Source organism: Trichoderma evansii (genome assembly GCF_050947405.1).
Source record: "Trichoderma evansii strain SZMC 28006 chromosome Unknown GGI43scaffold_25, whole genome shotgun sequence".
Classification (NCBI taxonomy): Eukaryota; Fungi; Ascomycota; class Sordariomycetes; order Hypocreales; family Hypocreaceae; genus Trichoderma; species Trichoderma evansii.
Genome location: NW_028145181.1, coordinates 86,403 through 101,603, shown reverse-complemented (window position 1 = coordinate 101,603; position 15,201 = coordinate 86,403). Strand labels below are relative to the sequence as shown.

Genomic DNA, 15,201 nt, shown 5'->3' with positions numbered 1-15,201 from the left:
TTTTTGTGCCTCTCTCTCTCTTTCTTTTTTTTGCTGCTGTCCTGTGGCGTTCTCCCTTAGCTTTGGATCGTTGCTCATGTGCTCGTAGTGGCTGTTGGAACGATTCAGAGGCGTTACCTCAGCCTTGCATTCTGCTTATTTGCTTCTTGGCCAATTTCACGTCCAGGCTGGAGACTCGATTGCTCTGCGCTGCGCTGCTCTGCGACTCGGGGCGTTGATTCGCCCGCGACATCCCTTTGACAAAGGGGGCAGTGATCGTCTCGTTGCGGCCCTGGAAGTGCTCCGCCTACAACCACCGCGATGGCACGACGTAGGTATAGACTGTTTACGATCTGTGCGGCGTTTGTGCTTTTCCTGCTCTACAGAGTCTCGCAGAATGCCTGGGACGACCCTTCGCGTTATGCCAGTCTTAAATATCCTCCCTCTTCGAATTCGCCCGCTGCACCGCCAGCAGTAGCGCCAGAGAGCCGGCCGAAGCCCGCCCAGAAGCTCGATACCGAACCAGAAGCCAAGGCCAAGACTGAGGCCAAACCTGACTCTCCTGAACCCAAGCCAAAGCCCGAGTCCAAGCCCGAGTCCAAGCCCGAATCCAAACCCGAATCCAAGCCCGAACCCAAGAAGCCTGAATCAAAGCCGGCGCCGGAAAATGTTGCTAGCAAGCCGAAGCAGAGCAAGCCGGACGACGATGAAGAGCCTGGCGTTAAACTCCCCAAGCTGAAGGATGTCGACTACTCGAGACCGATCAATGGCAAGGCTTCTGCCTCCAATGCCAATGCAGCTGATGATGACGACGAAGAACTAAACGGCATCCACCAGAAGAACCCTCCCAAGACCCCTCCAGGAACCCCGGTGGACACTCGACTTCACTGGCACCCCGTGGAGGAGCACTTCCCACTGCCTAAAGAGTCTATCATTAGCCTCCCCACGGGGAAGCCCCTCAAGGTACCCCGAGTTCAGCACGAGTTTGGCGGCGAGTCGCCAGAAGCCAAATCCAGACGAGTCAACAGACAAGAGCGAGTTCAGAAGGAGATTGCGCGCGCATGGGGGGGCTACAAGAAGTTTGCATGGATGCATGACGAGCTTTCGCCCGTCTCTTCCAAGTATCGTGATCCCTTTTGCGGCTGGGCTGCCACCTTGGTCGATTCCCTGGATACTCTCTGGATTGCTGGTCTTAAGGAAGAGTTTGACGAAGCAGCCAAGGCGGTCCAAAAGATTGATTTTACAACCACTCCTCGCAACAACATTCCTGTGTTCGAAACCACGATCCGATATCTTGGTGGACTGCTCGGTGCCTTTGATGTTAGTGGTGGCCATGATGGTGGTTACCCCTGGCTTCTTACCAAGGCCGTTGAGCTTGCTGAAATCCTTATGGGGATATTCGATACCCCTAATCGAATGCCAGTTCTGTACTACCAGTGGCAGCCGGACTATGCCTCTCAACCTCATCGCGCCGGTTCTGTTGGTATTGCGGAGCTTGGAACGCTATCCATGGAGTTTACACGCCTGGCTCAGCTTACCAGCGAAATGAAGTACTATGATGCCGTGGATCGCATTACCGACGCTCTGATTGACCTACAATCGAGGGGCACTGCCATTCCTGGCTTGTTCCCCGAGAATCTCGATGCCTCTGGTTGCAACCGCACTGCAACGGCTATCCGCGATCAACTTAGCAAGGCTGCGCAGGAGCAAATGAATGATGATGTCTCCGAGGCACCAGTTGGTTATGTTCCAGGCCAAGCTGTCGAATTAAAATCAGCGGCCGGCGAAAAAAGCATCCAAAAGACGCAAGCTGCGGAGGAAAATGAGTTCATTGTTGGAAAATTCGGTGCTGATGACGCCCTTGCGAAATTGCAAGCTGCTGATGAAGCGAGAGCAAAGGCCTTGGACAAATCTGCAGAGAAGCCCGCCGATAAGCCAAATGGCTTCGTGGTTGGAAAAATTGGCTCAGAAGATCCAAGAGACAAGCAGCTACCACCTAGCCCAGCTGATGCGGGATCAAAGAAATTCGTTGTCGGAAAGATGGGAAGCGAAGAGCCACCGGTTAAGCAATTGCCTGCTGCTGAAGCGCCCGGCAAATTTGTTATCGGCAAGATTGGATCGGAGGACCCGAAAGACGATAAAAAACCCTCCGACGCATCTGGAGCAAAGACATCAGAGGCCGATTATGCTAAGCAGGGCCCTCGTGAAGATGATAGTACAGAGACTCGCCCGTCAGATTCTCTCCGCCGCCGAGATGCTCCACCCAGTGAGAAACCTGTGGAAATGGCCAGTCAAGTGCCACCTATCAAGACAAAGGTTCGAGGAACGCCACCCTTTGGAGCAGATGGTTCTACATCCCAGTATGATTGCGTTCCGCAAGGCATAATTACTGGTGGATATGGATTCGAGCAATATCACATGGGAGGTGGCCAGGATTCAGCATACGAATACTTCCCAAAAGAATATCTTCTTCTTGGTGGACTGGAATCCAAGTACAAGAAGCTGTACGAAGACACTATCGCGGCAACCAATGAGTGGCTCCTCTATAGACCCATGGTAGATGGCGATTGGGATATCCTATTCCCCGCCAAGGTTAGCACAAATGGAAATCCTTCCCAAGACTTGAGCGCTACTTTTGAAGTTACACACTTGACGTGCTTTATTGGTGGCATGTACGGTCTGGGCGGCAAGATCTTTGGCCGAGAAAAGGATCTCGAGATAGCCAAGCAACTGACTGATGGCTGCGTTTGGGCCTACCAGTCAACTGTCTCTGGCGTTATGCCGGAAGGCTCTCAGGTTTTACCTTGTCCAACGCTGGAGAAGTGCGAGTTCAACCAGACGCTTTGGTACGAGAAGCTGGACCCGTCAAAGGAATGGAGAGACTCGCAAATGGCTGAGTGGAAAGAAAAGGTAGCAGAGATTGAGAAGAAGCAAGGAAAGAAGGTGCAGCAAAAACCCGACGATCCTAGAAATCCTCAGCAAGGCGACGGCAACCCCAGAAAGACTGGTGATAAAGAAAAGGAGACTGCGGGTGATGCTCTGCAGCAGAGTGCAAAGGACTTTGCCGGCGATTCTACTGCCACCTCTACTAAACCTCTTCGCAAAAGGGCTGCAGTTCCAGTGCCAAACAACGGCAAAGCCCCGGCATATGAGGACTTTGACGTTGGCTCAGAGCTCCCGCAGTCACTCAAGGACAAGATTGGCCTCAAGAGCGATGATGCCGAGAAGAAGCCGGTGAAGGCAGAGGTTGGTATCCAACGAGACCCCAGCGCGCCCATCGACTCGGTTTTGGAAGCCAACAGGCTGCCTCCTAAGGAGTTTGATGACCAGCAAGTGATGATCCCTGAAAAGCCACAGTCGCATGAGGAGTTTGTAAAGTCAAGGATTAAGGACTGGGGCTTTGCTCCTGGTGTTACTCAGATTACATCAAGGCAGTATATTCTCCGGTAAGACTTTCTCCTACTCTCCCATTTTCCATTTCTATTTGCTAACCCTTTGTCACTTATTAGACCCGAAGCTATTGAATCGGTATGGTACATGTACCGCATCACCGGCGACCCCACGTGGATGGAAAAGGGCTGGAAGATGTTTGAGGCCACCATCCGCGCCACCCGCACCGAGATAGCCAACAGCGCCATCGACGACGTCAACAGCGAGGAGCCAGGACTCAAGGACGAGATGGAGAGCTTCTGGCTTGCCGAGACGCTCAAGTACTACTACTTGCTTTTCTCGGAGCCGAGCGTCATCAGCCTGGACGAGTGGGTGCTCAACACAGAGGCCCATCCTTTCAAGAGGCCGGGGGGTAGCGTTATTGGACATAGTATATAAGATAGAAAGAGAAAGGAACAGTAATGAAACGAATGAATGGATAGGATAACTAAACGAAAAAAATGAGAAAGAAAAAAAGAATTATTATTTTTTATTGTTATGTTATTGTTACGGCAGCATTGCGTTATTGTCTCGGGCTACTTTTGTTTTGAGCACGGCATGTTTTCTCTTATTATTCCTGAGGGTTCATTACAAGAGCCATGAAATGAAAGGGTATGTGTTTTTGCATTGGTAGTGGAATTAGACACTACGATACGGCGTTACGAGAAATATGAGTACTTGAGAACGATTGATATTGTCAACATGAAGATGCTACCATGATGAAAGTAAACTTGTGTGTTTTTGAGATTCAAAATTTAATTGTTACTACCTAGGTACTTGCTACACTTGTAAAATCTATCTCAAAAAAAAAAAAAAAAAGAAACAAAGAACATAACCAAACCACATAATGTATGTACATTTCATCCATGGATTGGCATCATTGCATCACGCAAGATTTCAACAATCCCGTTCCTGTTGACTGCGAAATGGACAGCAGCCAACACGATCCTCTCACACTATACACAAAAACACAAAATTTTTCATATCATCCTGCACAGAAAAGGAAAAATAACAAAGGCATCAAAGGTCAATAGATAAGTATGTATAACCCGTATCTCGATTTCCTCTTTCGTCCCCGGTTGTATTTCCCCAAACCAAACATACACAAAAAAAGAGACATTGCAAAACATAAATCCATGAAATAACACATAACGCATTTGTCGTCGGAAAAACTTGGTGCATTATCGTCGTCTATAATTCGCCCACTGACATTTGGCCGGCCCCCCATTCGGTCTCATCCATCAAATAATTATCGTCTTCGCTCTCGTTATGTTGATTGCACTAGGCTCGTCGATTGGTGTCCATCATTGCGCAATGGCCGCAGTAGGAAGAGGCAAAGATCGCTTTGTCGTAGGGGCCGCCTCAAGCTGTCGTCTGTTTCGGAAAAAGCAAGGAAGGGTATTGGGAGATTTTTTTTCTTCTTTTTTTCAGTTTTTTGTTGTTGTAGTGTCGCATTATGTATTCTTCGTGAACGCCATTGGTAACTCCGATGCTGATGTTGCCTGTAAACCAACCAACCCCCTAAAGTCGAAGTTGTGCCGCCCGTTTACACGCCCCTGGTTTTGCCCATCACATATACACGTAGTCTTCCCATCTCATATATCATTCCCTTGACTGTCATCGCCGCATATTTCTCCCCATTAAATCCGCCTTCATCACACCATCGAACTCAGGACGCGTATGCTCAAGATCATTACGAGCAGGCCGATGGTGACGATGATAAGTAGTGTAAATGAGAACCAACCCATTACCATGGCGCTGGTACCGACACCACTCTTGACAACACCATTTCCAAAGTCTTGGGCGATGACGGATGCTGCGACGGATGCGGTATGCTGCCAGAGGACCGAAACGAGAACGAAGATGGAGGCAATGAAGATGATGGCCAGTGCGATTTGCGAAACGGGGCGAGAGGGGAACGGCTTGACCTCGCGCTCGGATCCTTCAGAATCTTCTTCCTCGTGCCATCCAGGGAAAGTGGCGAGGAGGAGCAGACAAATAAAGGCGAAGATGATGGCGATGATGCTAAGCGCCCAAGTCAGCAAATTGCACATGACAAAGTGCATATGCGCACACAACTATGGCAAGAAATACTCACATCAAGTATGGGAACACAATCATATCCTTGAATTGGGCAGCCAGCCAAATAAGATTAAGAGGGTCTTGGTCGACTTGGACTTCCCTGGCCAGGGCTGTCGCATTGTTACTACAAAGCCACGAGCCACCATCCGGGTTGACGCAGATGCCAAAGTAACCAACTCGAGCCTGCATTTCGGCGTTTCCAGTAAGGCGTTGCATAGCAGTGTAGAAGCTATAATCAACTTGAGCAGTGTCGGGAGTAGCTTCGTAAGATTTGTAGTAGATGGAGAGCAGGAAGATGCCGGGAATTAAAGGCGATGAAGACGAGCAACCGGCAAGTAGCAGCGCTGTGAGTGAGCAATTAGCAAAGGCGTATGAATAATTAGATAGCCATCTGGTGACGTACATAGTAGAATGATTGCGACGACGATCAGAATCATCAGCACGTGGTGGTATCCGAGAAATGGGACGAATCCTGTTGAGACACATTGTTAGTGTTGCCGCATTCCAATCGCCCAACGATGCGAAACTCACTCTGCCATCCTCGATGAAATCGGCGCACCGAGATGATCGTGGTACTGGAGCTAGAGCTCGTACCCGACCGTGTCGTCGCCATTGTGACTGTTTTATTAGAGGGAAATATCCCTCTTTAAAATCTGGCCGCGACGAGTGTTGTGATGGTAGACGACGAGGCGATTGTTTAGGAGATTAAGCGCCGAGAGCGCAAGGTGTTCGAACTGCGCAGGATCCCTGTTGCGTTGCGCTGCGTACAATGATCTGCCTTGAGTAAAGAGGTTTCTTGTCGCAGTATCGTTTGTCGATTAATCCCCGACGCAGCTTCGCGCAATAATGTCGCGTGGAGGCAAGGATGGCGGGAATGCACGTTGGAACGAGCAAGCGGTGAGGAGCCCACTCAAACCAAGCAGGTATTAAAGGCGCGATTGCGTGTCGCCTTGATCGTCTTCCAAAATCGTGTAAAAGAATTAAAGAAAATCGGCACGAGCGTGGAATCCCGCTCAGACCCTGGAATGCTTAGAGTGACCAGAATGTCTTGCTTGCGTGGGCTTCAGTTGTCATGGACGACGTGCAGGACGAGACTTAGCTCAAAGAAGAAGATGAGAGGCCCTCTTCCAAAAGAGGAATTGCAAAAAAAATTGACAAGAAAGGGGTGCAGCCAACGTAACACGTAATCGTAACGAAAGGCGTCCCTCTTTCCCTCTGGCTTTGGCTCCTCTCCAAACTTTTCTTTAAAATTCAGATGGCTGGGGAAATAGCGGGAAAGTATCTTTAGATCTCTCAGCTTATTGCAATTCTGGCGCTCGAATTTAGTAGGACGGGCTCGCATTTTGGTTCGTCCAGCCACGCCATTTCTGGTATTGACTTTGGTTGGCCGGGGAACCAGGGTGACGTTAGCACGGGCGGGGCCGCGGGGCAAAAAGCTTGGCCGGCACGAAGGCGCGCAGTTTTTTAGGCGCTTTGGCGCTGCGGTGCGCAAAAGCCCAGCAGCTGGACTCGCTAGAGGCTCCTCAGCGCCACTGCGGCCGGGGGCTTGGTGGATATGTTCCGTTTTCCAGCGGGTGCCTTGCAGGGGATCAGTGCGCTAAAGATCGCTGATTGTTTTGCTGCGCGCGAGGATGGATGGTGGCGATAAACGGGGCCGACGGGCTCGCGCCTCAGACAGCCAGTTGGAGGCTGGCCATACATCTTGATTGTGCGCGATCGATCGTCAGTGAAGGCCTTCAGGCTCATGAGGCGGCAGAGGCGGGTGGGTAAGACACGCATATTCTTACGGCCCTGCAGCTTGAGAGTTTCCTTAATGGGAGGCATCTGCGATTTATCATGTGAAACAGGAACATGAGTGCGACTACGAGTACCGGCACTTACACGGCATCGTACACGCCTTCTTTCCAACCCTCTTCTTTTCCAGCTTTTCTTAAGTCAAGGGGAACTACAACATAGTATCAATCAACACTCTTACCTCCGCGTACCGCACCCGACCATCAGCGCTACGACTTGCACCTCGTATCTTGGTGGGTTGCCATGACAATCCATGGCTCTCTCACGGCCAAGTCTAGCTGCGCCGGAGCTAATGCCTAGGGTCGTGTCAGGCATTAATTGGCGCTCCATACATGGATTGATGTGAAGAGCGAGGCGCAGCGTTTACTGACCGCTTAGAAACATGTTGTGTTTATATATAGCAACTTCGTCTTCTCTTACAGTACTTGCTCGTTACAGTAGTCGGAAGCCACGGAGTAAACATTTGGAAAATGCCTGTGCTTTCGTACCAAAAACAGGTAAAGATGCAAAGCGCATGACCCGCAAACAGAGATCCTGAATATCAGTCACCTGCTGTCAACAAAGCCGATCAACGCGCAGAGTAAACATACGTCTATTACGATTCTATGCTGTCACGACCTGCGAGCCAAGAATCACGATGCCCCTTATGAATGCAGCAATGCTTTGCGCCATTCAGGGTTGCTCGTAAGCACTGCGTTTCGGCGCTGTTCTTGGTGGTATTTTGCAGCTTGGCCCCCTGTCTTTGCAGACAATGGCTGCAGCTCGCCATATATACGGAGCAGCTGTTCCGCTACTGTACCTGCAGGATAACTGTTGCTACTGCTAACACCACCGCCATAAGTAAATTAACATCTTCAATTTCGCAAATTACATGAGCAGTAAAAACGAAAAAGAGAAAAATAAAATCCAATGAATTCATAATATTTTAAACACTAGTCCAGATACCAACGTGACTTACACAGTGCTTTCAGTACCTGCCTGTTAATGGGCGAATACAACGTGCCTCGGATAACCCTCGGTAGACCCATATCGATAAGCATGGCCAGCTATGCAATGTGCATCGTCATACTTTCCAGCTTCGATGCAGCTTGATATGGCCACGTATAAAAATCATGGCGACCTTGTCTGGAATTCTCAATGGCAGCTCTCTTGATAGTCGGGTCGAGGACTATCTAGAGGATAAGCTTCAATCGACCGCTGATCTCGACAACCTCGACGAACTACTCACCAATGTCGAATTACAGCGAAACCAGCTCCAGTCGCAGCTCGACGATGCTGCAAAAGAGCTGGAAGACGCGAGGCGCATAGGCGATGAACGCCAAGCTGCTCTTCAGGCCCGCATTGCCGAGTTCAACGAACTGCAAGAAAGCATCGATAGGCGTGTCCAAATAGCTGCTGCTTCCGATGCGCCGAGCGAGGCTATTGCGCGACTACAGAAGCCCATGAAACAGCTACAGAGCGTCGAGCTGGCTCAGAAATATTTCTTGCTATTACAAGACGCTGAACGACTACGGAAAGAAGCTCGATCTCATCTTCCCGGCAGCCCCAAAGAGGCGCTCCAACCGTATGCGCAGCTGAAAGAGTTGGCGATTAAGCTGAGATCCCTGCCCGGAAATGATGACCTTCATCTGGTGGACCATGTTGAGAAGATGACGAAGAATCTCTGGGATGAAATGAAACAAATCATGTCTGCTGAGTTGGAGACTGTGCTAAATAAGAAGCACTGGCCCAAGGTCGACCCTCAGTCCGAAATGGATGAAGAATGGATAGCCTGTGCGGAGAAACTTCTCGATTTGCAGATGCCAGAAGTTATTCACAGCGCAGATATCGTGGCCCTCTTACCGTTTGAGGTTATGGCTAAGATGTTCGTTGCTGAGTTTCGCTTCCATTTTATGAGCGATAAACCAACTAGCAGCCCTCAATCGGTTGGTACACATTGCTTCCCCTGGCTTCTGACAACCTTGGAGAAATGGGAGGAATTCTTTCGCGACAATCTGGGCCATCTCCTGGCATCCAAGTTTCATGAAACACCCGTGGCTAATAAGACCATCTATGCGGATCCTGCGTGTGCTCTTATCACTGCGCTGCTACCCGTCGTTCGAGAGAAGATTGATGTAATAGCGTCAGAGGCGCATACGAATCCCGGATTTTTGAGCAGTTTTATATCTCAGGTCATGACTCTGGACGAGAATATCCGATCCCGTTTCAACTATGACGGCGGTGACCCAGAGAATGGCTGGGCCGGGCTGTCAGAGATCATCCTTGAGAAGTACTTTGATGTATGGTTCCAGGCCGAAAGGAGTTTTGCGCTGGAGAGGTTTGAAACCATCTTGGAGTCAAGAGACGGGCGCCAAATTGATTATGATTATTCGCTGCCTGGAAAGATGAAACCTACATTTGCGGCTGTTCAGCTCACAGATTTGCTACGCGTGGTAACCACAAAATACGAACGCCTCCGTAAGTTCAAGCAAAAGCTCAAGTTCCTTACGGATATTCAGCTGGATATTCTCGATGGATATCACGATCGCCTGAGAAGTTCATTGGAAGCCTACCAGTCTTTGACTTCTACCCTGGGCCGGACCATTCATGGCGTAACGAAAGAACAGCTCGCTGCCCTGGAAGGGACTGGCGCTTTGGAGACGTTGTGCAAAGTGATTGGTAGCTCTGATCATATTGCCAACACTTTGGCCGAATGGGGAGATGAAGAAGTGAGTTTGAGTAAATACCGTATGCATATTGAAAGAATGATATTAATTCAGTGTATAGTTCTATGTCATCCTCTGGGATCAGCTGCACAAACGTCAATCTCGACAAATAAAGCCACAGGGCTCAGCTATCGGTAACGTGGTTGGGAATAGCCATGATCTTAAGGAACGCACCGTCGCTGCAGTTGATGATGGCGACGAAAATGGGGCCATCTTTGATGAAACCATTGCAGCATATACCAACCGTCGCAAGGCTGGCGAAGAGCTCCTTGTGGGTGCCTTGGTCGACTCCCACTCCAAAGCACTGCGCGCCTATACCCATAATGTTCAATGGACGACAATTGGCGAAAGCGCCACTCCCGGTAAGCCCCGATACCCATTTTTTTGGCCATGAATAGCCCAAACATCTTACTAATATTGATTCTACAAAAAGACGATTCTTCGGCTCTCTCCATTACACCTGAGCTGGATGAACCCCTGAGCGTGTTGAAAAGGAACTTGGAGTTCCTAGGCAAAGCCCTTTCTGCGGCCTCGTTCCGTCGTGTATGGCGAGATGCGCTCGAAAAGCTTCAAGATTTGCTATGGACCAGTATTCTCACCCGTCAGACATTCACTACGCTTGGAGCAGCCCAATTTGCGCATGACTGCGCATCCATCTTTTCGCTTATAGACCGGTTCATCCCCAACGGCTCGGCGGCACTAGAATCTCTTCGCGAAGGACTTGTCCTACTCAATTTGCCAGCGACGATAACAACAGAGAGCGAGAACGCCATCTCTATTACGCTCAAGCAAGCCAGTGATCAAGCATTTACCAACAATGACGAGGCGCGTGCAGTTCTCGAAGAACTGCAGCTTGTGGCTTTGACTCCGCTGAATGCAAGGCAAATTCTACAGAGGCGTGTAGAGAATAACGAAAACGTGGGATGGTAAGATGAATGACTTGAGACTTTTGCATAAAGAAATAAGAAATAGAATTATGTCGTTGTATCTATCGGATACAAATCAACACAGCTTTTTAAGATGATTGATTAATTTCATGTTGAATGTCTGGCTCTCATAACATATCACTCCATAAACCATGCGGCTGTCTAGAATTAACAGGCAATTTCCCAGATTCCGTCTATATCCATCCAGAATTTCTTTTCGCTTCGACCCTTATCCGTGCAAAAAAAAAAAGAAGGAGGCCTTCGTTTTTTCCCGGCTCTGATCCCATCCTAAGCCAATAACGCCAAAATAAGAAAAAGAAAAGAAAAGGTTTGTTCTTTCATATCTCTTTCATTTTCGAATCGCTTCGCTCGCTTTTCATTTAATGAATCTTTTTAGTTGATAGCTCGCATGGTCATTTCCACCACGGCAAAGGTACCTGCGCTCACAGGCATGGCCCTAGCCAGCGTTGGTCCAATGCCCTTCCAGAATCCCCTGAGGCCATCGGCGCGGAATGTAGAAGCGAAGCAAGCCCGCATGGAGGGGTACTTCTGCTGGGCGCCAAAGCCGTCGGTCTGCATCTTGCTCTTGATAACATCGAAGGGGTAGCTGGCAAGCCAGAGGACCTCTCCAGCAAGGCCTCCGTACAGGGCGATCTTGTAGGTGGGGATCTCCTTACGGTCGATGCCGTTGCGCGCAGCGTCGGAGTTCATGAGGTACTCGAAGGTGGTGAACCAGGCACCGTAGGCAAAGGCTTCTCGCCATATCGTCACGGCCTCACCACGGTACAGGCCGCTCAGGGCACCATTGTGGGCGCTGATCTTGCGGATGCAGTCCAGGGGGCCGTTGTAGAGGCGGCCCTCGCCGTGCGGCTGGCTCTGTAGGCGGATACGGATGTGCTCGATGGGGCCCGACAGCGGCGCGTTGGCCACACCGGCGAAAGCTCCGGCAGCGAAGTACTGCGCATAGCTGAGGTCGGTCGTCTTGTGGCCGTTGCTGGCGTTGCGAGCCTCGAGCCAGCGTCGTGCGGCGTGGAATGCTCCGAACTGCACGGATACGCAGGCGCCAATGCCGATGAGGGGCGTCAGCGTACCCTTGTAGAAGGCGAGGGCGCCTTCATGCTTGTAGATGGAAGCGGCGGCCTCGAGTGCGCCCGCGTACTGGTTGGATGTCTGGAGACGGACTTTGACGATATCAAAGGGCTGGCCTGAAAAGGGAAGTTCTGTTAGTTGTTGCGATGCAAGCCGCAGGAAAGCGTTGCCCCGGGCCGTCGCCAAAATTGCGCCGAACCCGAATCCTGCTCCTTCAACAAGAGGGGAAGAACAAGGAAGGTGAAAAGAGAAATGGAATCGCATACCGATCAAGACTTGCGCAATGCCTCCAACGGCGCCAGAGAATAAATCTTTCGCTGTCTGAAGCCCACCGCCCTGTTGCTGTTCAAATTCTACAGCCGCCATTTTTTTAATTTCTAATTGGCCCCGCGGCCGATAACGGATAGAAGTGGCGGGGGATCGAGAGATTCGTTGTATCGAATTCGAGCGAAAGGTGTATCCAAAAGTCAAAAGAAGAGAATATGGATGTGAATTGAAGAGGAAATTAAGGGCAAGAAAAAACAACAACAAAAGATAGTGCCAGCAGAGAGGAGAGATTGAAGAAGAAGAAAAGAGCCTGAAATTTGGCACGAGAGGCGGCCGATGGCCCGATGTCGTTATCAAGTGGGGCTATTAGACGTATTACTGCTAGTAAAAAATCCCCCACGAATTGGGTGGATATGGATGGAGAATTATTGGGGTCTTGTATTTTAAAAGGAAGCCAAAAGCCCACTTTAATATTATGTTGGTAGATGAAGATGTTGGAAATGTGTTTATACCTATTGGCGTCAAACTTATCTCGGGGGCCAAAGATTTCTCTTAATTCGCTTAGTAGATATTGTTATCTGTAGGTACGTACCTAATTGTAGTAGGTGTTTATGTAATAACACGATTAGCCGGATCTATACCTTAGCCTACCTAGGTACCTAGGTAGTAGATATCTAACCTCAGCTACTATCCAACAAAAGAGACCATCCTCTAATGACAATCTTCCTATAAAATCTCCTTAATGATACATGCATGCTCTCTTTATATTGTTCCATCTCTGTCTCTCTCGTTTCTATAGTCCCCATCCTTGATGCGCAACTTGACGTTGTCCAGCGAGTTGATTTGCAGCCATGTTTCGAGCGACCAGCATATTCTCATTCCACAACTCACATCCACAGCTCTTCCATCGTTTCCCGCAGGTATAGCAGAATTGTGCTCCGCATTTACAATCTAGTGAGGTATCATCAATAGACTCGAAGAGAAGAGGAAAAGAAAATGGGATGAGAGAGAAGGGAGAGGTAGTGAGAAAGAATGCAGCTTACATATATGATTGCAGCCATGGGATAGCTCTACCATCCTCCGACATTTAAAACATCTCTTCCAGCCATTATCCCCTGCTATACGAAGAATATTGGCCGTTTCTGTGTCTTTAGGACAGTCCCCCGTATGGGATGCGCCCTTACAGATGGTGCAAGTCTTGCTCCGACATTTTATACACGTCCCCACCTCATCTTGAATGAACTGCTTGGGGATAAACGTTGAGCAGTTGGGTACATGGCAATATAATCTATTCGATGAACCGTATTCAAGCTCCTTGGCACGATATTTTCCGAGTATTTCTGCAGGGATGAAGATTTGGTTTACACCATCGAGTGGTATCGGTTTTCCACAGCATCGAGGGGGAAATATAGACTCGTCGTTTAGTGCTTTACTAATATAATTGGACAGGCATCCGCGACAATAATCGTGAGAGCAATGGCATCGCAGCGTGTCGACGAATGGAAAATCTTCATTGCAAACAATGCAGCGGCGTCTTATGCCCGCCTTGGTCATCATTCTATTAGCTCGTTCACCCATTCTGGATGATTCCGCAACAGGCGAAGGCTCGCCTTCATCATGAAATAGAAATATGAGTTTGTTGACCATTTCATCAGAAATGTTATCTTTTAAGGAACCTGTATTTGGTGGCTGTCTCTGTGGAAAGAGATTGTCTCCAACCGTGTCATTATCATCAAAGCCATGGAGGGCAAGCATTCGATCGCGTGTCGCTTGTTCCTCTTCGTTGACGAACTGTCTTATGATGTCCGCATCGCTCACAACGGCACGAGCCAGGCTGCGGCTCATTTCTCGATCGTGGATGAAGGCGTGAAACGACGCGAGCTCGGCGTTGAAAAGCTCAAGCGCCAGTTCAAAGTCAGGGGCCTTGCCTTCCTGGTACTTTCCCTTGGCCATGCTTTGGGCATCTTCCAATTGAAGCTGGATGATGAGATCGAGACTTGCCTGGTCCATTTCGTAATCCATGATTGCTGGATGCTATCGGGATTTGCAACAATTGAACGCCGAGGCACCAAAGGCCTGTAATGGAAAGCAAGCGATTAAAATCGACAATACCTTGATGGCAAAATGCTGCTACCCAAAATAAAGGGCGAAAAAGATGCGACCGCTACCAAGAACACATTGAGCGAGTAATCTGTACCTGGTAAGTTATGGGCACAAGACACTTGTCGCGCTTCTTCCTTGCCACATTCCCCTCTCCTGCGGGAGGCCGACAATTGGGCCCTGTGAGAAGTTAACAGGCATGTACTTCGTACAAACCGTACGTATCGCTTTGCGCTGTACTCCGTACCTCTGCTTGCAACCCTGCATGTGGGCGGGGAACCACAATAAATCCACATTCAAGATTTCTTGCGGCAGAATTCTGCATGAATTCAAGCATAGTTCAATTGGGTGATGCACGATATATTTGACCAGCAGCGGGAAATAGCCCTCACTAACACGACAGCCATTGGTCTTTGATCCCGAGGCGCCTTTTTGTATGGCATAAGACTATACACGTATAGAAAGACTTAGAAGACGGCATGCAACATTTCCAGCAGCCAGCTTGATCCACAGACGTGCAAGCTTTCTATTTCAGGTTAATCTAGCTATTTAGAATGAGACGAAAAAATTATAATTATAGTTGCTAATCGTCATCAAAATCTTTGAGTCTTTACACATACCTATCTACAGTGGGGCCGGCATTCATGAGCTCTGGGATCTCGAACTATGACGGAATACAAGCTGTTAATTGAGTCGTTCTAGTCGTAGGAAATAATGTGCAAATAGTCCGATAACTTTTCGAACCGAACTCTACTCTATCAGCACAAAAGATTACGTGTGATTGATTGTCATAACAACTCAATCAAATAAATTTCGTTACAACAACTCTA

The 15,201-nt window shown here is 49.1% G+C and overlaps 5 protein-coding genes across 5 annotated transcripts; 2 read left to right on the top strand and 3 right to left on the bottom strand.

The window, feature by feature from the left end:
• Positions 1–189: 189 nt before the first annotated feature.
• Positions 190–4,105, top strand: GGI43DRAFT_212370 (glycosyl hydrolase family 47-domain-containing protein). The gene is made up of 2 exons (XM_083200231.1): positions 190–3,425; positions 3,489–4,105. The coding sequence occupies exons 1-2, from the start codon at positions 301–303 to the stop codon at positions 3,805–3,807; spliced, it is 3,444 nt and encodes a 1,147-aa protein (XP_083056637.1). The 5' UTR covers positions 190–300; the 3' UTR covers positions 3,808–4,105.
• An 849-nt stretch (positions 4,106–4,954) lies between these two features.
• On the bottom strand, positions 4,955–6,103 carry GGI43DRAFT_387442 (uncharacterized protein; the record flags this gene model as incomplete). Its single annotated transcript, XM_083203933.1, has 5 exons — positions 4,955–5,022; positions 5,078–5,433; positions 5,507–5,834; positions 5,894–5,962; positions 6,022–6,103. 5 exons carry the CDS (start codon positions 6,101–6,103, stop codon positions 4,955–4,957), a joined length of 903 nt encoding a protein of 300 aa, XP_083056636.1.
• Positions 6,104–8,278: 2,175 nt separating this feature from the next.
• On the top strand, positions 8,279–11,027 carry GGI43DRAFT_212407 (TIP-1 family-domain-containing protein). The gene is made up of 3 exons (XM_083200232.1): positions 8,279–9,992; positions 10,051–10,351; positions 10,423–11,027. The coding sequence occupies exons 1-3, from the start codon at positions 8,397–8,399 to the stop codon at positions 10,917–10,919; spliced, it is 2,394 nt and encodes a 797-aa protein (XP_083056635.1). The 5' UTR covers positions 8,279–8,396; the 3' UTR covers positions 10,920–11,027.
• A 281-nt stretch (positions 11,028–11,308) lies between these two features.
• GGI43DRAFT_425426 (organic acid transporter) lies at positions 11,309–12,370 on the bottom strand (the record flags this gene model as incomplete). The annotated part of the gene is made up of 2 exons (XM_083208508.1): positions 11,309–12,120; positions 12,271–12,370. The coding sequence occupies 2 exons, from the start codon at positions 12,368–12,370 to the stop codon at positions 11,309–11,311; spliced, it is 912 nt and encodes a 303-aa protein (XP_083056634.1).
• A 694-nt stretch (positions 12,371–13,064) lies between these two features.
• On the bottom strand, positions 13,065–14,293 carry GGI43DRAFT_425425 (E3 ubiquitin-protein ligase; the record flags this gene model as incomplete). Its single annotated transcript, XM_083208507.1, has 2 exons — positions 13,065–13,222; positions 13,315–14,293. 2 exons carry the CDS (start codon positions 14,291–14,293, stop codon positions 13,065–13,067), a joined length of 1,137 nt encoding a protein of 378 aa, XP_083056633.1.
• Between the last annotated feature and the right edge of the window lie 908 nt (positions 14,294–15,201).